Source organism: Balaenoptera physalus, assembly GCF_965194825.1.
Source record: "Balaenoptera physalus genome assembly, chromosome: 3".
Taxonomy (NCBI): domain Eukaryota; kingdom Metazoa; phylum Chordata; class Mammalia; order Artiodactyla; family Balaenopteridae; genus Balaenoptera; species Balaenoptera physalus.
In genome coordinates, this window is record NC_138890.1 from 70,548,660 (window position 1) to 70,576,553 (window position 27,894).

Consider the following 27,894-nt stretch of genomic DNA (forward strand, 5'->3'; position numbering starts at 1 on the left):
TGGAGTCAGTCAATGTTATGTATAATATACAAATAAAATATTCAACAATATAGACTGTAATATATAATTATAACATTTTATATCCAGTGACCATCTTTATTTTCTAATAAAGAAAATAAATAATTTTTTAAACTAATAATATTAGAAATTTAAAAATGCTCTTTAGAACACTTAAATCTTTACCTTGATTTTCCTGTGAACTTCATTCAACATAGAGTTATGAATATAGCTAATAACTGATTACAAATATGTCTAAAACATATAGGTTTATCTCTTCAATCCAATGTCAAGGCAATATTATTTACAAAGAATGCTACTAGACGGCAAGAAGGTAAAAAATATAAAAGACAGCAATCTATTCCATAAGGCAGAATACTGCAAGAACCAGAGGGGGTAAGGAATGATCTAAAACTTGGGTTCCCAAACTATGCACGGAGGTGCCTCATAGTACCTCAGTGAATTGCCAGAGTCCCCATAGGATATTTAAAATTTTCAAGGTAAACCCAATGACATCTGTTGTCACACTACCAACTACTTGGTCAAGGTAGTTCATAGTTTCAATATTAGTTTAAGCATTTTTCTTTCCATTTATATGCATTATTTTTTCAAACAGCAACTAATTTATTAGACCTAAATAGTTATTTTGCTTTGCCCTAAGTACTGAATAAATGAATGTTTAGGTATTTGTTTTGGCCCAAGAGTGCCATGAAATAATTACTAAGACACTAAAGATGTTATGAATTGAGAAAGTTTAAGAATCTTTGTTTTAAGGAATTTAAAGAAGACAAGGATATTATCTCTGTGGTAGTTTCAGGCATAGGGAAGCAACCTTGTTTTAAGTCAGATGACATGTAGGGTCCATACAAGGTTCTATGAGTAGTTTGGCCATTTTTATGCATCCTACTGAACGAATGCAACTAAGTCAACTTTTCTTTGAACCTTCTTCTCTGATCTCATCCCCTATCCAACACTGTCATCACAGAATGAGATGTAACTGTGTAGAAACACATATTCTTTTCTCTTTTTAAAAAAATTAGTTCACATTATACAATTTGATAGTCTGCCTTCTTTAAAAAAATATATTATTCCTGGTATGTTTCTCCAGGTTAGGTAATTTTCATCAAAATGGCACTTTTTAATGGTTTCATAAGATCTCATCTAATTATAATATGTTAATTAACCTTACTCTTATTCTTGAACTTATATAGAGAATATTAAAAAATTTTACTACATAAATAATAACATTTTATATATAACATTTGTGCATCTTTAATTATGTCCTAAGGGTAAATTTCTGGAAATGAAATTACTAAATCAAAATATATGCAAATTCTAAGAGTGTGATCACATATTTACCAAATTATTTTCAAGAGAGATCATAACAATATGCGTTCCCACAAGCAGAATGAAAGGACCAGTTTAATTTCATCTCAGCCATACTGAGTAATATCACATTTAAAAATTTTTTGTAAATTTATTGCCGAAAAGAATCCTTTATAAATTTGTGCTAAACATATTTTTAATAAGATAGTTGTCTTATTCGTTTTGTCAGAAGTAACTTATATGTTTGCATTGCTTATATCAGATCATTTATTATAATTTATTTATTAAATAATTTTAGTGCCAACTAAGTGTCATGCATTGTGCTAACTATAGCAAATACTGTAATAAATGTAACACTCATGGGCCAAGTTCTTTTAGGTGTTTAATGACCCTAAAATATTTTCTAAATTTATACAAGACTGATTTAATCTTATAGAGGAGTCCTATGACAAAATATTTCTTCTGCTTAATGACAGTGACTTTTAAGTTGCCCTTGGAGGAAAATGTTTAAAATATTATTTGATCCATCAACTTTCTACTCTACTAAGAATTAAAATCCATTCTTTCTGGGGTGAGATGGGAGGGGCAGGAGGGAGCTGGGTGTGGTTATAAAAGGGTAACGTGAGGGAGCCTTGTGGTGGTGGAATTGTCCATATCTTGACTATGGTCATTGATACATGAAGCTACACAGGTAATAAAAATGTATAGAGCTTAATACACACATACACACAAATGAGTACAAGTAAAACACAGGAAATTTTAATAAGATGAGTGGATTGTATCAATGTCAATATCCTGGTTGTAATCATTTACACAGGATCTTTCTGTATTGTTTCTTACAAATGCATGTGAATCTACAATTATTTCAAAAATTTCAATTAAAACCGTGTTACTTCTTTTTCTATTTAGCTACCTTTATTATTTCAGAGGACTGCTATGAAAATAATCTGAGACAATATATGTAAAAGCTCTTAAAATATTATGTAAATGGATATGTATTTATGACAGTTTAGATGATGTGTCTCATTGGCCAAGCAGTGACTTGGCCACAAGGATTACCCAGCAAATGCTTTAAAAAAGAATATTAAGTCAGCTATTGCTCTATCAGGGATGTAACAGTGATATGACAAACATATCCAGAAAAATTCTGTGTGATGGGATGTTAAGAGATGATGAAGACTAGCTTTGGGAAATTCTATTTGAGGCACAATATTAAATGAATAAATGGCTGGATAAATGAGCAGGCAAAGTTACCCAGGAGCTGAGAAAATTCGTTTCCTTTTTACTGGACTTTACTCCAGCAGCCTAACAAGAGAAAGCCCACCTCTCAAAACCAATGAGTTCAGAATTCCCCCAAAATATAAGGTCCCCGAAGGAGACTGGACAGAATGAAGATAAAACATTAAAGGCAAGATTGCTTAAAGCCAATTGCCTTGAGGGTCTACACACATCCTGCAGACACTTTGATGTCAGCTTGGTGGAACCTAATTTTAGGTACACAGCACCAAATGTCTTCACAAAGCATGAAGGCATGTGTAAGATTTGGGTTTGGCTTGCCACCATCACTGGGCCCCTCATTTATCTGATTGAAGAGGAGAAGAGCAACAAATAGGACGACGACGACGAAGACTTCCTAGCATTTTATTGTCCTCTCTTCTATAATTAGGCTTCAAGTATGGCATAAATTAGCATCCCAGTGCTTTTCATTGTTCTTGAAATTTTCTAATAAAAATAAAATGCACCTATTATCTAAGCGGTAAATATTATTTTATAACTAAACCATCTCCAGATTCCTGGTCTTAAATTTTATGGGTAGGTAAATTACCTGAATTCTTAAAAATTGTGGGCAGGCATAAGCCGGTAAAAATGTTACAACTTGTTCATAAACTTTTTCCAAGTCTAAGGACGTATTTGGTTTTAAAGTTATAGAAGCCATTCCTGCTTTTCCTTCATAATCTGAAAAAAAAAAGTTTGTAATAGCATCAGTTTTACAAGTGGTAGGTGAACTTTTTAAAAAATCCAGTTAATTACACACTAATTGTTACAAATGTAGACATTATATCTATTGCAGCAATAACAATGCAACAGTAGCATAAATGAGTGGGTCTTTCCCTGAGCATATGATTTACTCCCTAGAAATGATTTAGGAGGAAGGAAGTGCAGAGTCTATGTTTAATTGTTTACACTACAAAAACGAAATAGATGGAATAGAAAACACCATAAGTGACCCATAATATGCATCCTGCCACTATTATTATAAAATATTAAGAGGAAACATTTTTTTAAAGGCAAATATATTTTAGAGAAATGTCCATGTTAAGCATCAATGCAAAAAATAAAGGGTATTATTCAATATGTTCAAGTTAAGAAACTAGAGGCAGGTATTTCCACAATTAATTCCACAGATCGCTTACTGCTTATCATGCCACCTTTTTTCCAGGGCTTTGGAATCTCTTGTAGCATTTTCCCAGCATCCAGTGCCTGTCTGTTAGAGTTAATATCCTCTTTCTTTGCCCCCTATCCAAACATTCCCACACTCAGTGTCCCCTGCACCTACAAACATTAATTGGAAAATACTGTCATTTATTTAAAAAAAAAAAAAGGCAGTAAAGGGGAATAGCTGTCCTGTGATTTCAAGTTGGTCACTTTTCTTTGCCATTTTCACCAATGTGAGACAATCCTCATAGGCATATTTATAACAATAAATGAGGCCAACCAGATTTTAAAATAATTTCTGAAAAAGATTCAACTTAACTACAAGTCAGTGTTATTAAACATTTAAATTAGAACACATTCCTATTTAGTGGTATGTATAAACTCTAGTCATCAAGAGAAAAATAACAGACCATTGAAAAGCTGTAAATATTCTAGCAGTGAGTCACTGATCAGAGTTTTCAAGATCTGCTTAGAAATACACACATACATTAAAATGCAGTTGGTACCTTTCCCCTGGTGTGACCATGAAGTTTGCTAGCTTGGTCTAGGGCATTACTTGCCAAGCCAAAACTAAGATATTTATTTTAATATGTGAAAAATGAAATGCTGAATTAATAAAATTGTTGCAAAGTGAAAGGAAAGTGGCACATTCTGAGAACCCTTTCCAAACCTGAAACATATTCATACCTGGTACAGCCACACCATAGACATTTGTGTCCTGTATGAAATCCAACATTCCAATAATATCGGCAACCTCTGTGGTTGCAATATTTTCCCCTTTCCATCTAAACAAAAAACAAGTTCCAGTTAGTTACCTATACTTGAAGAATGAGGTGCCCAGCTTTAAGTTTTAGTGCCTTGCATTTGGCTCTGTGCAAGCACCTAATAATAAAAAATAATGGCAGTTTTCAAAATGAAAAACATTTCTAAGGAAGAACTTTTTTGAGAAGTCAACAAAGTCAGTATCTGTTTTTTATTTAAAATTACATCAGTATCTGTTTTTTATTTAAAATTACATTATCTGTGTCTCACTGGTATGAACTGCTACTGTAAAAGGGTTTTTTTAATATGTCATTAAAAAAAAAATAACAACAAATCCCTCTTTGTTTTGTAATATAATAACAGTGAAGTACAAAGCATTCTCTATCTCTAATGATAGAAAAAATGGAAAGGAAAGCTATAGTTGCCTTTCGGTGTACTGACCCCCTTTAATTTCTAGGAATTAACCCCTTTGGCTCTTTTAATGCACATGAATGTTTTAATTAAAATGATTTTACATAAGGTGACCTCCTAACATGACACAAAGAAGGTGAGGAAATAGGAAGTATAATTCATTTATTCATTCAAACGTTTTTGGACTGTCTACTGTCTGTCCTCTACTGTTCTATAGTCACTGATTAGTAAAGCAAAATAAATTCATAAGCCTAAAATAACCCTAAGGAATTAAAAAAGCAAATATAAGAAAGGGAAATTTTGCTGTTTCACTATTTTTGCCATTAGGTCAAGAATTAGACCATATTTGACTAAATTGGTTTTCTGTTTTAACCCTACCATTTAGACTTCACATCAGCCTGCCTGTATCATATGCTAAAAAAAAGGAGCTCACTGATTTGGACCCAAATGATTCATTAAGATAATTACAAAAATGACATCAAAATGTAACTTATGTTTCAATCTAGAAACAGATGGGCAGTGAATTTTTAAACTGGGAGACATTATTGAGATAAAAGCTCTCCGTTCCCTGAAGGTAGACAGCAGGTGGTGTACAATGTTTCCACAGAGCCTCACTCAGAGCAGGGTTCACAATCACCGAGCAAGCTTTGCAACCGACGCTATTTCGTACCTGAAAGTGTCTCCAATACGGTCCCAAAAATAAAGGAAATTCTCCTGGTCTTGGACCATTAAATCTCCGGTGTTAAAGTAAACATCTCCCTTCTTAAAAACATCACAAAGCAATTTCTTTTCTGTGTGCTTCTTATTTCCGGCATAGCCAAAGAAGGGATTCTTTGCATTCACTGGAGAAATGAGAAGTCCAGGTTCCCCTGGGAGAGAGGTATTTTCAGTGATTTGATTAAAACTATTATTACACACACCATGCATGTATCTAAGTTACATATGACCAACACATCCAGTGTAGCTTATCTTACTTTCCTCTGAACTTATTTTTATTATATTTGACATCAATTACTCTGGGTGCCTAAATCTAACACCGTTTCACAAACTGCCAAAGCACAAATCACTTTGGAAAAATTAACAAAAAGGAAATTGAATGTAAAGAAAGGAATATTAAATTTATTTTATATCCTGGGTGGATACAGCAATGGCTACTTTTTTTGATTATGTAGATTCTAACACTGATAATAATAACAATTATATAAATAACAACTACAATAATAATTTTAAATAAGATTATGATGGTAGCAATATTTATTTATTGGGCACTTACTATGGAGCAAGCCCCATGAGAAATGCAACTGTCACCTTATTAATTTTTCAAAGAAATCCTTTGAAATTGATCATTATAATCCCTATTTCACAGGGAAGGCACTAGGGTCCAGAAGAAGGAAGTATGTTAGCAAAGTCCAACAGATGAAAAGGAATGGACCTAGAACTCAAATTCAAGTCCCTATGATTTTTCAGTACAATATTATCTCTGATTTAATAAATATGTTATTAGAAGCTTAAGAATATGTTTTATTCCTCTGGAATGTTACTCTGGAAATCCTCAATGGACAGGAGATAAGCCACGAAATTTATTAGTTTTACTTACATTTAGACACATTATTTAAAATAATTTTTAATCAGACTTATTCAAGTTAATCAAGATACTGCCCAGCAATCAACAAGGTAAAAAACTACTTCTAAGAGTAGAAGACAAAGGGGAGCAGCAATCACTTCCCCAGAAGATTTCAAGGCCATTGTTGACTTGTTTTGGCCACTGTGAAGACAGCTAACATCTATGTGATGGGTTAGATGAGGCTGTATTCCAGCAAACTCTAAAGCGATTTATGTCATTTTAACACTCTCTTTTCAATTCTTTTTTTTAAATTAATTAATTAATTTATTTATTAATTTATTAATTAATTTATTTATTTTTGGCTGTGTTGGGTCTTCGTTTCTGTGCGAGGGCTTTCCCTAGTTGTGGCGAGCGGGGGCCACTCTTCATCGCGATGCGTGGGCCTCTCACTGTCACGGCCTCTCTTGTTGCGGAGCACAGGCTCCAGACGCGCAGGCTCAGCAGTTGTGGCTCACAGGCTTAGCTGCTCCGCGGCATGTGGGATCCTCCCAGACCAGGGCTCGAACCCGTGTCCCCTGCATTGGCAGGCAGATTCTCAACCACTGCGCCACCAGGGAAGCCCCTTCTCTTTTCAATTCTTATTGCTCCCACTCCTCTAGGCTTTATGGGTTCCAAGGGCACACATGCCACTGGCCAAAACTAGGCTGCCCTGACTCAGCAGGGACCCATCACTGTCACTGTCATCACCGACACCATCATTATCATCATTATCATAATCACTGCCATTGTTACACTTATTGAGCTCTTTCTGGGTACCGGTCACTATTCTGAGCACTTTACATATGTATCCTATCTCATCCTCATCACAAACCTGTAAGACAGGGTCTCATATTGTCTTCATTTTACAAGTGAAATTGAGGAAGAAAAAGTAATTTGCCCAATATTACACAGCTGCCAAATGTTGAAGTTGGAATGTTTTTAACCAGGTCCATCTGACTCCAAAGGCTCTCCTCCCTCGCATATCCCATCCATCTACATCCCCTATATACATTTCAGAATTTTCTAAGCCTCTTATACTTTCCTTAAAATTTATGTTCTTTATTTTTCTTCTTCAGGACACAGGTGATAGTTTCTTCACTGACAAATTAATTATTGCAAATGCTTAAAATGGTCAGAGTGTATACTTATCTTTCCCTCCCAGGCATACGTTATGAAAGACACAGTGCTTTAATGTAAAATAAAATTGAGCAATCCATAATGAGAATTAAAAAATTGTAAAGCAGATATTTGGGGACAATCTGTTTTTGAAAAACCCTGAGGTTGCATAAGCAGTTCTGGGATTCAAGTTCCAATATCAGATATTATTGTAATTGTAATAAATAAAACACACTAGAAAAGAGTGCTTTAATAAGGTTCTTTGTGGGCTTCCCTGGTGGCGCAGTGGTTGAGGGTCTGCCTGCCAATGCAGGGGACACGGGTTTGAGCCCTGGTCTGGGAAGATCCCACATGCCGCAGAGCAACTAGGCCTGTGAGCCACAACTACTGAGCCTGCGCGTCTGGAGCCTGTGCCCTTCAACAAGAGAGGCCGCGATAGTGAGAGGCCTACGCACCGCGATGAAGAGTGGCCCCCGCTTGCCGCAACTAGAGAAAGCCCTCGCACAGAAACTAAGACCCAACACAGCCAAAGAAAAATATAAAAAATAAAAAAAAATAAAAAAATAAAGTTCTTTGCAATCTCCTTAGAAGTGACTTTTTTCTTAGATGCTGTCTATAGAGTTGAATTAGAGAAAGATATTTGATAAATGCTCTTGAAATTCAGAGGATTGGGAAATTTGTTTTTTAAAAGACAAGGCTTATATTTTTGTCCAATATTTCAGCTACCAGGAAAACAACCAAAAACCAAAAACCAAAACAAAGAAACCCGGGTCTGTGACCTTTATCTCCATATTTGAAGTCATCTCTGAAATGTAGTTTAAACATATTCTGAGGCAGTAAAAAGTAACTTCGGCCTGATTCTTTCAGACTGGATCTCAAACCAATTCTAAGGGCACATCTCTACATTTAATTTTCTAGATTGATTATATGCAGCCGCATGTTAACTAGGGCACTTGTTTTCATTAAAATTTCTAACCCAAAACTATGAGAAAGACTAGCCTGGTGGAGGAGGAGGAGTGGGAGGAAGAAGAGAAAGGGAGGGCGGTAACTGGCCACATGACAGGCCCTCCACAGGGCTCTGCGTACATCATCTCATTAAACTATCAACAATCACCTCCCGAAAGAAATACTGCCACCTCTACTCTGCATGTGAAGAAAATGAGACTGAGACAGGTTGAGTGACCTACCCAAAGTTGGACAGTTTCTAAGTGTGACAGCCCAGATTTAAATCCAAGTCTGTCTCACTTTCCACTATACATAGAATCATAAATTGCCATTCATTTTTATATCTTGGTGGTACAGGACATTAGACATATGGCACTGTAGGAGTGGTGGATTAAGAAAACTATAAGCCCACAGTAATCACTTTTAAATTTTCGTAATTACCATCTGAGTGACCCATGTGGGGCCTCTTACTTCTAATAATTAAACCATTCTACCTGCATTAAAATTCCAAATAAGTCACATATTAGAAATAACCATTCCTTCTCTTCTAAATTCAGTAATTGAAGAGAAATTCAGGAACTTTGCCTGAGGAGACATCTTCAAATACAAGAATCTTACCTTTTTTCACAAGACTACACCAGCCGTGTTCATTTCTAATGGGTTCATCTTTCTGAAAATCATACTTTATCAAGTCAAAAGTGAAAAAAAGCTGCAAAAACAAAATCAAACAAAAAACAAGATTTAGTTATTTATTTGTGCAATGACATCTCCTGGTAGTAGATTTAAATTTCAGTCAATTGAAATACAAAATTAGAATGTGGATTTATTAAAACAAGCTTTCCTGGTAAAAAGTTAAATAAATATTTAAAAATCAAAACTGAAGGTGTTAGTAACCAGCGCTCATGTACTGGCATTTATTTTCACTTCTTTTATGTTGCACCTTACCTTAGAAAAGTCTTACTAATTTTAATCTTTTTTTTTAAGTTTTTTTTTTTTGATGTGGACCATTTTTAAAGTCTTTATTGAATCTGTTACAGTATTGCTTCTGTTTTATGTTTTGGTTTTTTGGCCCCGAGGCATGTGGGATTTTAGCTCCCCAACCAGGGATCGAAATCTTAACCACTGGACAGCCAGGGAACTCCCCTAATTTCAGTACCAGGAAGCAATCCCTGCACGAAATCACATACTCTGCTAACTATAGTTAAGAGGACACTTTCTTGCCTTCTCTTTTTTGCAATCTTTCAAACATCCCTTGAAATGGAAAGTTTTAATAGAACTAAAATGTCAACTATGTGAATGCAAGGATTTTGTTGTGTATTTTAACTTACCATCCCTAAAAGGGATTAGATGCCTCAAAAGTCCTTGTTTTTGTCACTTACTTAGACCTTTTCCCCAGGCCTTTCAACTTAATGTCCTTAAACTAACCCTCCGTACCTCTGTACACAGTTGTGGTGTAAGATGGAAATTTGTTGGAACATCCCCATCACATCAGGAAACAAGCTAACTGGACATCTCTCCTTGACCCCCAATATTTCCAGCTCCTCTGCTCTTGTAACATTCATATTACCATGTCATGCAGATTCACAGATCCTCAAAATCTGACCCTGGGAGAGAACTGCAGATTGCTTCAATCCAACTCCCTCATTTCATGCATAAGAAAATTGAGGTTTTCCCAATCAATTAAACAAGCAATCTTATTAAGCTGAACCAGCACGTAGTAAACTAAAATGGAGGTGATAAAATGAAGTGAGAAAAAAGAATTAGGAAGGACAAACAAAAGAGAGCAAGAGAGAAGAAGGAGGAGCATGAGGAGAGGGAGAGAAACGAACAAATAAAGAACAAATGGGAAAATATGAATAAAATTAATGAGATAGATGTAATAGTATTATTTATTATCAAAGAGTAAACACAAACATCTCAGGAAAGTCAGCATGTAACTACGATCACAATTCATTGTTGGAATTAAAATACAAATGAGAGCAACTAATATATATATTTTTTATAAATTTATTTATTTATTTACTTCTTTATTTATTATTTTTGGCTATGTTGGGTCTTCGTTGCTGCGTGTAGGCTTTCTCTAGTTGGGGCAACGGGGGCTACTCTTCGTTGCGGTGCACGGGCTTCTCATTGAGATGGCTTCTCTTGTTGTGGAGCACAGGCTCTAGGCGCTCAGGCTTCAGTAGTTGTGGCTTGTGGGCTCTAGAGCACAGGCTCAGTAGTTGTGGCACATGGGCTTAGTTGCTCCGCGGCATGTGGGATCTTCCCGGATCAGGGATTGAACCCGTGTCCCCTGCATTCACAGGCGGATTCTTAACCACTGTGCCACCAGGGAAGTCTGAGAGCAACTAATATTGATTGAGTACTTAACTGTGTCTCAGTCACTGTGCTAAGAGCTTTTAATTTAATCATCAAAAACCCTATAAGGTAGAAATTAATATTATCCTATTTTAAGATGAGGGCCAATGAAAGAGACAGCAAAGCAAAAAAACTGTTACTCTAGACATAAAGATTCTTATTAAAATGCAAGCTTGCATCTTGTTGGTCTTTGTCTGTAATTGGGCTAATAGGATATTGGCTACTTGCCTAATGACTCGTCAAAAGAAAGATTCCAGAGGTTCCAGAACTGCATTTATCATTTTGGCCAAACTAGAACAGAGTCCTGTTTATTACTCTCTCCTGTTTTAACATGCTTTATATTTTGAAAAAGTTGCCCAGCAACTGGTAATATCTTTAACATTATTTCTTTTAGATTAATTTGGCAACCACACGCATGGGTAAGATTCATTCCACACCAAATCACTGTTCAGTGCACTTGTTATCAGATACAGGGGACCTGATGGTCAGAAATTGAGTAATTTTATAATACAAATGAAATTTAAATATATCACAGCACCTTCTAGAAGTAGCCTGGATCACAGCATTAAGTCTCAGCTAGAAGGATTTCTATTTTTTTTCCCTGCCTTCAAGAGGACCCATGAGGTTACAAAAATGGTTATGTTATAATAACACAAATAAAGAAATAGATGCCACACTTCAGTATCTCCTAAATGTATAGTATACATACATGTACAGTTATAGGTACAGGAAGAGGTATACATGGCCAGAACACAGCTGCAGGGGGTCTCATTTGTAACAGTCTAGACAAATGGGTCCCCAGGACTGTACAGCATACACCTATGTGACTGTGCACACTGGCCCTTGGAGTTCCCACACATACCTGTACGCTTTTGCATATTCAGATTTGTAAATTTAGAAGTTAGAAAGGGAACACAAAAATTATTTCCTCTATAAATAAATGAGTAGACTTTGAATCCAGAAGAAAGTGACTTGTCAAAGTCAAAAAGTCAAGTAGTGGCAGAGCTGGAACTAGAGCTCTAGGTACAGTGATTCCAATTCAGGATTTTTTGCCTCAGCATTATACTACATTGCTTTGACCTATACAGTACAGGCTCATTTATCCTACACCATAGGTAAAGGGTGGTTTCTCTGTTTCCTTAAACAGAAGACCCTTAAAAGATACAAACACACACACACACACACACACACTCATAAACTTATCATCTATCTCTCTATCATAAATATACATTTATATACCTATAGTAACATGTAATATTATATACAGTTGGGACATTATGAATACTCATTTCTAGGATGCACTGTTATGCAACAGCATAGTTTTCTGAATGGTTCGCAGACGTGTATTTAAAAAATAATCATTTAAAAAAAAATCAAGTAAAACAGAAAAATAAGAAGAAAAAGTTAAATTTCCCCAAATTTTAACCAAAAGTAAACCATTCTTAACATGGTGTAATATATTCTCAATACAAAGTGATCCCTGGCCATTCTACCTAAAATTTCAAAAACACCTCCCAATACACATGCACACACACACAAGTCTCCTTTCCCTGTTTAATTTTCCTCTTTTGCACTTATGAGTATGTGCTATAGAGTGTATTTTATTTATTGATCTTGTCTGTTTTCTGTCCTCCTCTATAGAACATGACCTGCACATGGGCAGGAATTTATGTGTGTTATGTTCACTGTGCTCACTTGTGTCAGGCATACTGGAAACTTATTATAAATATATATAAAGAAAGGCATTTGATGAACATCATTACAAATGCATTTAAATCAATAGAGGGAAAGGTATGAAACTGATTAGTAAAATAATTTATGAAAAATGAAACCACACCATTCTAGTAAATGCAATCAACTTAAATTTTCTTGAATTTAACAAAAGAAAATGGAACCAAAGTTAAACTAAAATGTGTCTTTAGCATAAGAGATACCAGTCCCTATGGGGTCAAAGAATTTAACTTTAACCACAAATTTAATTAGAGGCCTGGCCTTTGCTCTCAGCTTCTGGGAGATAATCTCAAAGCCCTCACAATGTCATGAGGGACAGGACTTTTTATTTGCCTAAGGACCTTGGGCAACCAGATAGTAACTCTATGATTGACAGTGGGTCTCTGAGTCATGCCAATAATGTTATGTAGGGTTGGGGCTTTGGGTCACCCAGCTTGACCTCCTGAGGGACTGGAGGTGGAGGTTGACCACAGAGGCAGCCAACTAGATTTAAAAGATTGAGCCCCCACAAAAGACTCTGGACATCAAGGTTGGGTTAGCTTCCTGAGTTGGCAATACTCCATGTATTGTCACACATCAATTCCAGGAGAGTAATACCCTCCTGACTTCGCAGGAGAGGACAACTTGGAAGCCTTGCATTTGGTACCTTCCTGGATTCTACCCTACTGTTCCTTCCCTTGACTGATATTAATCTATATCCTTTAGGTGTAATAAACTGTAACTATTATATGGCTTTTGGTGAGCTTTGTATTCCTTCCAGTGAATGATCAAACTTAAAGGTGGTCTTAGGGACTCCCAAACTGCAACTGATGTTAGATGTGAAGGTGGTCCCACATGAACTGTTTTCTAACTTCACAGTTGGCTAAATTTCTTAGTCTCTAAAAGATGCCTACTTTAAGACAATAAAAAAAAGTTTATACAAATGTGAACAAAAGGAGCCTTTTTATTAAGTCTCATACCTTATCTTTACTTTGTATCTATGGATTTACCACCATAAAAGATGAGATAATCAACACTTATACCTTCTTCTCTCCTCCCACACAATTCCCATTTTTGTTACTTATAAGTATTTTATATTGTCAGGATTTATACTTCCATTAGATCTATAAACATAATTCAGAGCTTTTCAATCCTCTATATTTAAGTAGATTCAATCAAACCTTTCAACTGAAGGTGGTTCCTTCAATTTCTAAACTGCTTTATCTTCAGGTTCACTAGAATTTTTCATTCAGTGAATATAAGGAAGTAGTATATTCCTGTAAGTACATGGGAATTATATTCTCTGATTTCTTAAAAGTCTGAGAACACTACTTTGTTGCCTTTGGACTTGTAGGACAAGTTTGTTAGAACTAAAATTCTTAGGTGAAAACATTACTTTCTTTTTTGGGGGGCACTGAGTGTAACGTTTTTGTTTTGAAAGATGCCTGAGACATTTCTCATCTTCACCATATACTTTGTACATCTTGCTTTTTCTGCCTTAGCATCTTCTTATGGTTCTTCAATTTATGTTCAGTAATTTCACCAGAATATATATATTTTCTTATGATCATTCTGTACCATATTTTTTCCCCCTGGAACATAATGTGCTCTTTTGCTAAAGATTCAAATCTTTATTTTCAGGAAGTTTTCTTCTATTAGGTTTCAAATGGTTGTTTTCACTTTGATTTGTTTTCTTCTGCCAGAACATGAATGAAGCACATGTCAGATCATTGTCTATGCTTTCAAAATTTACCTTTTAAATTTATTTTATATTATTATTTGCATATTCTTTACGTCTGTGTAACTCCTTAATCCCATCCATCTTGCTAACAATGTTTTCAGTCTTGTTTATTTTTAAGTCCTTCAGTGTGGTGTTCAGCTCTGTAATATTTTCATTTTTCCCTTTTATTCTTTGTCCTTTGGGTTGAGCATGCCTACTTTCCAACTCCATTTGTTGATCTATGATTTCCTTGCATTTTCCTTTGAGCTCTTATGTTTAAAGAGAATATTATTACAATTTTTTTAACCTATGGGAAATTGTTTTTCTAAACATTTTCTGGCCATTTGGGGGGACTTATTATTTTGATGTTCATCCATATATTTTTAGCTGTTTTTTATTTAGATTCATTTTCTCCCTTTCTTTCAAGTTTTATTTCCTCTATGGATTTCATGTTTTTTCCTTTCCAATTATTATTACTGGGCATAGAAAAGGAGAAGGCGGTCCCCAATTTTTACTTGGATTTGTCTCTCAAATGCACTGTCACCAAATTTTTTATATTATTTGCTTTGGGGGCATATATGGGACACCCCCTCCTTCAGTTTCATGCATTTAAATAGTAAATAGCACAGAAGAAGGACATTTGGGTCAGAGGAACTCTGTTGCTGCTTCATCTTTTTCTTTCACTTTTAACATCCTATCTCCATTTAGAGGCTGATTCCTCTCTGAGATGGTAAGTGTAAGCCTCCAATAAGTTTAAATTTTTGAGAGACACACTTAAATCTCCTCACATAGTTATGAAACAGTTATTGGTCCAATTTTTTTCTGATTACCTGCTATTAACGAAACAACATGCAAATGAAATGATAAAAGACTAGAATTCATATGACATTGGGTACTTTTTTTTCATTTTCAAACTGAAAAAAAAAAAAAAAAACAGAAAAAAAAAATCAGAAGTTGCCCAAATAAATTGGAGACAATCATAACTTCCTGCATTATGGACATTATAACAGTCTGACAGGGACTTTAAGATATTAGAAAATTATAATGAAGTCAAGCCAGTAATACAAAATACAAATCTTCATTGTATTCCTATTACATGATTACTTAGGAATGACTCAGCTTCACCAAAAAGCTTTAATTATGAATACCAAATTTTTAACGGAACCATTGCAATCCATCCAGAAAATTAACTGTAAAGAATGTAATAATACTCGGTAATATCAGCACTTACTTTCCCCCAATTATTTTTGTTCGCAATGCACATGTATTTCTGAAATGTCAATAAGACCCTCACAGTCCCATAAAACGCATTATAAAAATAGTTTGTACCTTCTTTAAGTTTCAAACATTAGGGCAATTTATACCAGCTTTGAATCTATTTCTTTACTCTTTAAAAATCATACTTTTATCTCTTTTGATAATCCTCACTAAATGTTTCTTTTTACTTTTTTAAATTATGCTTTTTATTACTTCCTTCCTTTTATACTCTTTGAGTTTATTTTAGTTGTTTTTTAAAATTAACTTACAGAAATGGATATTTAGCTCACTAATTTTCAGCTATTCTTATCTGAGTTTTGAAATGTAACATTTTCATTATGATTCAGCTTAAATTATTTTCTATTTCTATTTCTATTTTTCTATTATGATTTTTTTGACTCATAGAAATTTAAAGATGTTTCATTTCCAAATATATAGGAGATGATCTAGCTGTTACTTTAAACATTTCCATCTTAATTAAACTGTGGTCAGAGAACATAATCCTTATATACTCAAGCCTATGTAACTTGCTGGAATTCCCTATATGGTCCTGTAATCTTTGTGAATGTGTGATAAATGCTTAAAAATAATGGATATTCTGCAGTTTTTAAATGCAGTGTCCTATATATGTTCATTAGTTCAAATAGTTTAGTTATTGTATTATTCTAATACACTACGTCATTGAAAAAACTTTTTGCATGTTCTATCAAATAGTAAAGAGCTAAAATAAAATATTCTACTATGATTCTGGATTTGTTTATTTCCCCTTGAGGTTATATAAATTTTGATACTTTTTTAAAATTTTCATTTTTATTATTTAAAAATATTATTGTTGAATATAAATTCTATTTTGATAATTATTTCCTCCAAACAAGTTGAAGATATCTGTCCACTATATTTTGTCTTCCATGGTTGCTATTGAGAAATTAGCTGTCTTTTACTCCTAAGAAGGTAATTTTTTGGCTACTTTAAAAATTTTAGTGATATCTTGACATAGTTTATAAGGAAACCATATATTAGAAGCCTACATATAATTTCTGAGTGATATTAAAATGAATGGAAAGTAGAAATAGTGGATTGAAAACACAGACAATGGAGTCAAATTAATACATATCGGGACCTATGCTTGTTTATACATTATATCATTAAATTTGAAAACTGAACAAAAGAACTAACTATCATTATCCCCATATTACAGGGGGAAAAGATGGGAGATAATTGAGGTTTTCACAATCTATGGCACCACAGTTCATCTAGAGGCCACTATGTTATTTATAGAAGTTCTCAAATTTAAAAAAAAGGTGATAATATTTAGCATAATTTACAAGCACAAAGTCTAGAGGAGAAGTTAGCAGATCTCAATATATTTCTTTTGTAAAGAAAATATTGTACTTACTTTGTGAAGGAAATTCGCTCTCCCAACTGATCCAATTTTCCCAGTGTGATTCATGAAACAAATGTTTCCTTCAGTAGCTCCATAAAGCTCACACATCTTAATATTTCCAAATCTGTCTAAAAATTCTCTCCATACGTCACTCCGTATGCCATTTCCAACTGCCAAACGTACCCGATGATCCATTTCTCCTTCTCTCTGTTAGAAGAAAAGATTTTACTAGTAATTTACTATTTCCAGTTCCCAATTTTTTCTTTCGTTGCTATTACTTAAATAGCAACCATCCAGAAGTAAGTTGCATGTGTGCAATGATGCAAAGGAGTAAAAAAAATATCATGTAAGTCCATGGCAGAACTAAGTCCAATAGCTAATGAAACTAACACTGGCCCAGAGTAATACAGCTTTATTTCCCTATATCTGGCAAAATCGCTTCCTAAATTTGAGATGCTGAAGTCTTATTTTTCCTGAAATATGCTTTCTTCCTTACCAGAATGGAGGTTCCTCAAAAAATTAAAAGTAGAACTACCATACAATCCAACAATTCCACTCCTGGTATTTATCTGAAGAAAACAAAAACTCTAATTCAAAAAGATACTGCACCCCATGTTCATTGCAGCATTATTTACAATAGCCAAGACATGGAAGCAACCTAAATGCCCATCAATAGATGAATGAAGAAAATGTGGTATATATACACAACAGAATATTATTCAGTCATAAAGAAGAATGAAATCTTACCATTTGTGACAACATGGATGGACCTTGAGGGCATTATGCTAAGTGAAATAAGTCAGACAAATAAAGACAAATTCTGTATGATCTCACATATATATGTCATCTAAAAAAATACAAACAACAGCAAAAACAAAAACCCAAAACCCTGAGCAGAGAACAGATTGGTGGTTGCCAGGGGCAGGGTGAGGAGCGGGCAAAAATGGGTGAAGGGGGTCAAAAGCTACAAATTTCCAGTTATTAAATAAATAAGTCTTGGGGATGTACTGTACAGCATGGTGACTATAATTAACAATACTGAATTGCATATCTGAAAGTTGCTAAGAGAGTAGAGTTGACCCTTGAACAACCAGGAATTAGGGACAAGGACCCTCCATGCAGTAGAAAGTCCAAATGTAATTTCTAGTCGGTTCTCAGTATCACCGGTTCCACATCCACAGATTCAACCAACTGCAGATCATTTAGTACTGTGATATTTACTACTGAAAAAAATCTGCATATAAGTGGACATGCACAGCTCAAACCCATGCTATTCAAGGGTCAACTGTAAATCTTGAAGTTCTCAACACAAGAAAAAGAAAATTTGCAACTATGTATGGTGTTGAATGTTAATTAGACTTATATTGGTGATCAATTTGCAATATATACAATATATTGAATCATTACATTGTATACCTGAAACTATATGTTTTATGTCAGTTATACCTCAATTAAAAAATTAGAGTAAGAATATAATATCAGCTTACTCATGGTATGTCCATGATTCCTTCTGAAGTACCTCCAACCTTACAAAAGTAATACAAAATAACAAGAAATAACAATAAATAGACAACAATAATAGAGAAATCAATGTCCCTGACACAATTAAAAAATGATCCAATGAACACATTCTTTACCTTAGTTCCTTCTCTGTCTTTAAGGAGATTTTAATCTATTAACTCTCAAGAACAAAGAGAATGTGAAAGAAAGGTAATTTCACAAACTGAAAGGTGAATAGATAAAAGGCATGTGACTAAGCAGAGTAGTTAATTCTGAAATCTAAGCCCACAGTTGGGAGGGCAACACATGCTCCTAAGAGTGTCAAGGAAACAACAAAAAAATGAGGAAGTCAGAAGACTTGGTTGGAAATTTGTTTAAGAAGCATCTGCACCCCTAGACACCCTGATTCAGATAATACATCTGGGAGTCTGACCTCTGCACACTGGTCAAACACTGGAGACACTCTGGAGAAGCCCAACCAGATACCATTTCAGGTGCAGGAATCTGAAAACAGTAAGTTCAATGCAAGCCTGAATACTAAATGGTGAGATCTCAGAGCCAAACGAATCTACAGAGGTAGAAATCAGAATATTCAAACAACATTTGGTAGGACAATGACTGATTTTTTGATGACAATCAGGGGGAATATCTTCAAGAAGAAAATAAATAAAATTGATTAAAAATACTTGAAGTGGGGCTTCCCTGGTGGCGCTGTGGTTGAGAATCTGCCTGCCAATGCGGGGGACACGGGTTCGAGCCCTGGTCTGGGAAGATCCCACATGCCGTGGAGCGGCTGGGCCCGTGGGCCACAATTGCTGAGCCTGCGCGTCTGGAGCCTGTGCTCCACAACAAGAGAGGCCGCGATAGTGAGAGGCCCGCGCACCGCGATGAAGAGTGGCCCCCACTTGCCGCAACTAGAGAAAGCCCTCGCACAGAAACGAAGACCCAACACAGCCATAAATAAATTAATTAATTAATAAAAAATAAAATAAATAAATAAATAAAAAAATACTTGAAGTGTTGTCAAATCATATTCAGAAGTTTGGGCTATGATGGAGAGATGAATTAGTAACAGGCATTTAGAAAGCAAAATTTAAAAGGTCAATTATTTTCAGTAATCAAAAGTTTAAAATTGTTATTATATTTTAAATACACTGTGTGTCAGCTATGAATAAAATATATATAATTTTTATAATGAAAAAACTTATTATCAAAGTATTTTAAAATGATCATAATTAGACCGGTGCCATAGAGGGAGAAGAAATATATGTGTGTGAATATGTGAGTAGGAAGCCAGGTAGATGATAGTTAAGACTGAAAAATCAAGAAATAGTAACATACATGTTTTATTAAGAAATATGGAAGTAAATAAAAACCAAAATATCTTAAAATAATTAAATATGTTTACCTCTAGAGGTCAAGTATTGATAGGAGGGGGTATTGTTTTCTTGAGAGTACTATTTGATTTTTCAGAATTGTAAAAGTACTAATTTAATAAAATAAAAATTAAATTAAAAAAATAAAATACGAGCCGAGGTTGTGGATACATCAGAATCTGACTTGCTGATTTCCTTAGGCCCTTAAGCCCTTAAGGGTTTAAGGTAAATATTCCACTGATAGAAAAAAACAAAAAAACAAACAGACAAAACAAACAAGCAAAAAACCTCACTCAATCAAAGTAGCTACTTCCAAGACACAGGATTCTTTTCTACCACTAAATACTACCAGGAGCAATTCTGTCCTGGTTCCACCTCCCACGGGCATGTCCACTATTGCCCACCTGGCACGGAACTAGCTCTTGGATTTTTCACTACCATTTTCATATATAAAACAGTAGTGTTGCAAATCTTAGGATTTATTCTGCTTTAACAGAGAACAATCTTTTATTTTTATTTATTTATTATTTTTTAAATTATTAATTAATTTTTTTTGGCTGCATTGGGTTTTCAGTGCTGCGCACAGGCTTTCTCTAGTTGTGGCAAGTGGGGGCTACTCTTTGTTGCAGCTTCTCATTTCTCATTGCAGTGGCTTCTCTTGTTGCTGAGCACGGGCTCTAGGCGCGTGGGCTTCAGTAGTTGCGGCACATGGGCTCAGTAGTTGTGGCTCGCGGGCTCTAGAGCACAGGCTCAGTAGTTGTGGCGCATGGGCTTAGTTGCTCCGCAGCATGTGGGATCTTCCCGGACCAGGGATCAAACCTGTGTCCCCTGCATTGTCAGGCAGATTCTTAACCACTGCACCACCAGGGAAGTCCAGAGAACAATCTTTTAAATGGCATGATTCTTGGATGCTTTTCAGGTTAGAGATGAGTTTTAGCAAGTATTATTTATAAAATGAATTGGCACACTCTTGAAAACCAATAAGAAGGTGGTTTACAAACCAAATTCCATAGACTTTAACCTGTGTCGGCTATATAGCTATTCAAGCTTACTAAATAATAATATTCATCCAAAGTCATTCAACTGATATAGAAAATAAAATCATCAAAACTAGAATAAGGCTTTTGTCTAGAAATATCAAAGTCATGTATTTAACTCTCAAGATATGTATTTATTTAAAGTATTTAAATATTTATTCTATTTTCCTTTCATTTAAAAGAAAGCCCAGAAGATCATGCTTTGAGGAGTATGAAGAAAGATCAACAGATTCATTATTTAGTGTTGTGAGAAAAAAGAGAATGCATATTTCTTCTGTTGTTGATATGCATGCACTCCTAAAACAGTAAAATACAAATGACAATTGATGTAAGGGATATAAATTAGCTATTTTCTGTTTATTGAGATACAATCTAGTTTCAGTGACATTATTCAGATTTTTGTTTACCTGATTAAAATCATGAACATGGAAATATATATATACATATATATATGAAAATAATATGATTCCTTTATCTATAATAATGATATAAAAATTACATGAAGCTCTGTAGCAAGATCAAAATATATAGATATATAGTTATTTTTGGCACACAGACAATCACATGTATATACATAATGGAGAGAGAGAGAGATAAACAGAAGTTCTAAAAAAACTAGTTTGCCCAGGAATGGAAACTTTACCTAAAAGATATATAATACACAATAAGGTGTTATCATAAATGTTATCAAGATGTTATCAAGGGTTTAGCAGAGGCTAAATCCAGCCTACTTCCTGTTTTTGTAAATAAAGTTTTATTAGGACACAGTCACACGCATTTATATGGATTGTCTACCCTGCTTTTGCAATACAGAGGTAGAGTTAAGTAGTTGTGACAGAGACAGGATGATCCACAAAACTTAAAATATTTACTAATCTGGTGCTTTACAGAAAAAGCTTGCTGACCTCTGCCCTAAATTATAAAAAGAAAAGTAAAACAAAATCAACTTAATATTTACACACGTTAAGCATCACCAGGTAAACTGGACAACACACTGGTGCTACAAATTGGTGAAGCTTCCTCATCCAGATTCCCATTTAAGTTCATTCTATGTCTTCTTCTTAAGAAACGCTTTATCTCATTGGAAATAACTGGGAGTTGGTTTTATTTGTAAAGCAGGTGTAGAGTTTCTTATACACATTGAGCATATTGGTAGGTGGGCAAAACATTGTTCAGATGAGCCTTTAAAAAAATCCTACCCAGGTAGTGATGTTGTGAAGCTCTCTTGGTAACCCTGGAAGATGACTGGAAGCCAAGGGAAGGGATCAAGCAAAGCCTGAAGTAATAGCAACATTAACCCAGCATCAACTGGCACGATGCACTAGGAGGTTGGCAGGAGTCAGAGATAGCAGCTTAAGTGGTCCAGATAAAAGATGAGTAGAGGAGGAACCCAGATTATGGTCAGGGAAATGGAAAAGGAGGGTCAGCAGAAAGACAAACGTGTGGAAGAAAAAATCATCAAGATTGGCAAAGGGAGCCTTCAAACGTCGCCCTGGAGTATATGGAAATTGAGAGGAGGGTCTGAGGTTGCTAATTATATTTGGTCTTATATGCGTCCATTTTGAAGGTGATTTGTGAAATTAGTGGTAAATCATCTAAAATACAACCAAATCTTCCTAATGCCCATCTATAATTTAAAGAATCTCCTCTCTGTCCATAAGTCTCCTGAAGGCTTCTTTAATTTTATTTTTTATTTTTTTATAAATTTATTTATTTATTTATTTTTGGCTGTGTTGGGTCTTCGTTACTGCATGCGGGCTTTCTCTAGTTGTGGCAACCGGGGGCTATCCTTTGTTGCAGTGTGTGGGTTTCTCACTGCGGTGTCTCCTCATATTGCGGAGCACGGGCTCTAGGCATATAGGCTTCAGTAGTTGTGGTGCGTGGGCTCAGTAGCTGTGGCGCATGGGCTTAGTTACTCCGCGGCATGTGGGATCTTCCCGGACCAGGGCTCGAACCCATGTCCCCTGCATTGGCAGGTGGATTCTTAACCACTGCGCCACCAGGGAAGTTCCTGAAGGCTTCTTTAGAACAAAGTCCTATTCCTTTCACTTCTTCCTGAGTTATGAAGTTACTACCTAACTGTCACTGGATATCTAAGCTGTGTTGGGGACAGAATGAGAAGAGCATGCATAAATACAAGTACAATTAAATGAACTAATGAACACATAGCACCTTCATATGTACATACACAAGAGAAAGACACAGAGTGGCAGAGACTAAGAGAGAGACAAAGATGGACAGAGTCTGAGAGAGTGCATGAGAGACAAAAAGACAGATAGAAAGCAGGAAAGGCAGAGAGTGAAAGTGAAAGACAGAGAGAGTGAGAGAGGGAGAGAATATGATCAAAACAGAGAAAGGGACAGAGTGAAATAGAGAAACATAGAAACAGAGTGACATATGCAGAGGCAGAGAGAGACCCACCACATGTGAGAGAAACACAGAGACACTCAGAGAGCTGGACACACACACACACACACAGATGCAAAGTGAGACACATTCACACAGCACAGAGATCCACAACACACACAGAGTGAAAGACAGTGACAAAGAAGCATGCACACAGAGGGATATTCTGTCACTCTCTCACACACACACAAACACACACATACACACACACACACACAGCCAAAAAAAAATGATATAAACTAGACACATATATCGGAAGACAGAGAGGCACACACATAGAGACACATAGCTGCTCACAGAGACATCAGTATTGAGACACACAGAAAGAAATACATGCAAATAAAAAGACTCACAAACAGAAATCAAGGCAAAGAGAGTCCAAGAAAGGGGGAAAAGCAGAAATCCAGAGAGAGTGGGACGGGAACAAAAGACACGTCTGCAGCTGTATCAGAAGAAGCAAGGGAGTGAAATATGTCTGTGCCTCCATGACCAGGTTATTATATTATCTCATTTTAATCACCATGACAACCCCATGAAATAAGAAGCATTATCCCCATTTTGCACATGGGGATAATGAAGTTCAGGTCCAAAGTCACACACCAAATAAACAGAGATAGAATTTGAACTCATCAAAGTGTAAGTGTTCTGTGGGCAGAGAGGGAGGGAAGGAACGAGGGATGAGAGGAAAGAAGGAAAGAAGGGGCGGAGGGAGAAAACCAGCTCAAAAACCCTTAACAGCCCCTGCTCTATTTTTCCAAGCCTTCCCCCATGATTTCAGTAATAGGAAGGAATTGAAACCTGGGTTTCTAATTCAGCAGTAAGTGCTTAAATGTTTATACACTGGCACACACACAGAGTAAGCCATTTTACAGTACACAGAAAGGACTCATTTTATTGTCAGCCCTTTAAAATCCCATTTGAAATTTAAGAATTTGCTGAATGGGTCAGAGCTTTTAATGTAGAGACCCCAGGGTTATGGATTTCAGTAGACAGTCCCTCTGGCTTTCAGTACCACACATCACAATGATGTGCGGATAGCAGCGAAGGAGTCACGTTAATTTGTACCAAGGCTCTTGTTTCTTCAAAACATCCTTTGAGAGCTGTTTTCCAGGAGTGTCTGTTGAGCTGCTATATTTGAGGCAGTGGCTGAACTACAGTTACCTCCTACCCAGTCACAGATTTATTCACTTGCCAAAATACGCAGGTCTCTAACAACACCTCTTAGAAACAAAACCTCTTTCTTCCAGACCATGGGCTTAATCCTACTCAGTGAATCTACAACACACCCGGGCTGAAGAGCCTCTTTGTATGCCTGTGAAAAGTGAAACTCTGGAGTCTCTGTTTCAATACAGGTAATTTTGTGTATCAACCCTGATTTCTCAGGAAACAAAGACGGTTGATAGATGGAGAGACAGAAGAGAAACATAAACTCAAAGTGGAAACAAAGGGACAAATCATTTCTGCCTTCAGCCCTGGATAACTAGCGGCTTAATGCACAAAACAAAAGTATGGTCTAATTCCTAAAGGATCATCGAAAACATATTAACAACATGTGTTAGGGATTATGATTCTTCCATCATGATTCTATGTAACAGAAGACCTCTTTTCCCTAAAACCCACTGATAATCACATACGCACATGTATCACACCCACACATCCCTGTAATAAGAATAACTATACATTCCAACAGTTTGCTTCTTTCACGGACACTCTTCTACTACACACTGGAAAAATATAGGCAGCAAGCCCAGTGGGTATCACAGAACAGGGACAAAGAAACCTTAAATGCAAACAGGATATGAGAGAATCCTGTTAACAAGAAAATGGGCACAAAACAGCGGTTTCTTACACTGAAGCAGGAAAGGCATGGTGGAGGGGAGAGGGCAGGGGACTCTTCTGAGAAAGGACATAAGAGGATTTAAAAGGAGAGGCCCTCAAGGCTAAGATAGCGTGGGCTCAGCTGCCCGAGTCTTGGTGTAGCTGCCTTTCCAGTCTGGTTACGGGCAGGCCACGGTTTCAGAGATGACAGTCATCAGTTCAACAAACCATTTGGAGTCATAAATAACAGCTAGAAAAGACCTCTGTGATTGCAAATGTTACAGCAGAAAGATGTAACACATAGTGGGCTTATTTCCAATTCATTTTCTAGAAATAATAAGTAATTGAGATTACCATTTGCAGACCACTCACTCTGCACAGGTGCTTTCTATCCTGGCAGCACTGGTGAGAACTGAAAATGGGAGGAAAGCAATGCTTCAGACCAGAGGCATTGCACAGTTGCCTTGTAGAGAAAGACCAGCTCCAGGAGTCTGCAGGACTCACCTCTGACCCAAATGACTGTTTTCACTCACCTAGAAAAAGGCTGTGCAGATGTAATGGGAGGATGATCTTCCCTGGAGACCCAGAAAGAGGTCACCTGAGCCACAACTACCACAAGTCACTAATGAATGTTCTGAGAGGTTCAGGGGCCCATTAAAAGTGCAGGATAATTTCTGCTGTGAGCTGGACGCAGCAATGGCCTGACACCCTTCACGCAATGATGCTGACTTTGATTTTTCCAAAGTCTCTCACTGGACTCTGTCCTCGCCAGGAACTCTGACTTTCTCATGACAATTGAGCTTTCCTTTCAGGTCTGGACTAGGCAAAGATTGTGCCGATCGTGAACACACAGGTGTCCCAGCAACTGGTCTCATTACATTTGTTACTTTATTTTTTTAAATAATTCAACAAATTTTTACTGAGCACTACTATGGCAGGCACCATTCTGAGTACTGAGGATGTAACTAGAGATAAAAATGATAAACTCCCTGCTGTCCTGGAACTTATATAATAGGGTGGGGAGATGAAGTGACAACAAATAAAAATTATCTATAAAATATGTAATGGGGAAATAAGTTCTATGAGGAAAATAGAGCAGGGAAAGAGGACTCAGAGACAAACACTGTAATAAAGAGCTGACTCCATTCTTGATGTTTGACTGCTGAGAGCTTTCAAACCACCCCCAATCCCCTTTCCTCTTCTGCCCTATATCTGAGCAAGCTCTTGAGAAAGCCCAGGGTTCCTTCCTTTGGCAGCAACAGGAAATTCAAAGCGCATGAGCGATCCTGCATGCACAAGGCCCCTCACCTTAGTGCTAGCCTCTTATCACAATAAATGCTGAACCTGTCTCTTTCCCCTGCTTTCTCAAGCCAGTTTTTGACCTGCTTGGGCCCCTGCCCTACTCTCCCCAGAAAGCCCCATTATACGAGTGATAAACCTGTTCATATTCTCTTACTGCACATGTGGCATTGTCAGTCTCAACATTTGAACCAGATTTTGGGTACGGGGTCCACTGGAGCTGGGAAGGTGACCATACCAGATGTTTGTAGGGGTTGTCGCCAGGAGGAGGAGGAGGGGATTTCAATGGCTCAGGGAGTGAGGCATGCAAACTTATGGGGGAACACTCAGTGGGAGGAAACTGAGAGTCCTGGTGCATTGAAGAAAAAGCGAGGAGGCCAGTGAGGCTGGGGTGGAGTAAACAAGTAGTCGGGTGGGGTGAGGGAGCACATAGGGGAGGAGGTCCCAGCAGGGGAAGCAGATCACATAGGGCTATGAGGCCCATGCCAAGGGAACCTGGATTTTCCTCCAAGTAAACTATCAGAAGGATTTGAGTAGTGAAGTAACATAATCTGACTTACATTTTAACAGAATCATTCCAATTGCTACGTAAGAATTGAAGTTAGGGGGGCAAAATGGAGCTAAGAAGAGGCCATTGCTGGAATTTCAGGGCAGAAGTAGTGCTGATGGAGATGACAGCGGCAGGTCGGGTGGTAAGAGGAGGTTTGAGTCTGGATATATTTAAAGGTTGAAACTGCAGGATGTGCTCATGGACTGGACAGGAGGTGTGAGAAAAAGAGAAGCTGCAAGGGACATTCTAGAGTGTTTGTGACTGAGTACCTGGAAGAATGGAGTTGTCATTAACTGAGACAGTCAAGATGGAAGCAAGGGGTACATGCGGATGCGGGAGGTGCTGGCAAAGTTAGTCACTTTTGAGACGAGATGTCAATCAGATTTCTAAGTGGAGATGACAAGTAGGAATCTAGACACATAAAAGTTGACATCAAGGGAGAAGACAGGGCTACAGATATAAATTTGAGAGTTAAGTTGTAGATGGTATTTGCAGCTGGGAACATGTCCAGAGAGAAAAGGGAAAAGCTTGACTGAGAGTCCTGGACACACTAACAATTAGAAGTCAGGAAGACTGAGGAAGATCCAGCAATGGAGACAATTTAAAGCTATAAACTGGCATTTCCGAACCTGGTTTATATGAGTCTAATCTAAAAACAGGTACTGATAAATGCGGTTCTGAACCTGTCAGGCTGGAGGCTAGAACAATTTTGGCACATCTGCTATGACAACAAAAATGTCTTGCGAGGCCTCTTGGGAGAAGCCTGTCTCCTCTTCCAGAGAGCCCCCAGCATTACGGTCAATCTGTTTTCATTTGTATTTCAGTACTTAACTCATTAATCCTTATTTCAGCTCTGGATGTAATTGTTATTACACTCATTTTA

The 27,894-nt window shown here is 36.6% G+C and overlaps 1 protein-coding gene across 5 annotated transcripts in view; it reads right to left on the reverse strand.

Moving 5' to 3' along the window:
• The window catches only part of SLC27A6 (solute carrier family 27 member 6), a 57,615-nt gene that overhangs the window by 596 nt on the left and 29,125 nt on the right, over positions 1 to 27,894 (reverse strand). For 2 of the 5 annotated variants that reach the window (XM_082457864.1, XM_082457862.1), the window contains exons 5-9: positions 17,038 to 17,232; positions 9,215 to 9,305; positions 5,603 to 5,801; positions 4,447 to 4,544; positions 3,149 to 3,279 (exon numbers count right to left, since the gene is read on the reverse strand). In XM_082457864.1, the coding sequence (XP_082313990.1) occupies positions 3,149 to 3,279; positions 4,447 to 4,544; positions 5,603 to 5,801; positions 9,215 to 9,305; positions 17,038 to 17,232 (714 nt within the window). The remainder of the gene's footprint in view (positions 1 to 3,148; positions 3,280 to 4,446; positions 4,545 to 5,602; positions 5,802 to 9,214; positions 9,306 to 17,037; positions 17,233 to 27,894) is intronic. The other 3 variants (XM_082457863.1, XM_082457865.1, XM_082457866.1) reach the window with 3 other exon arrangements.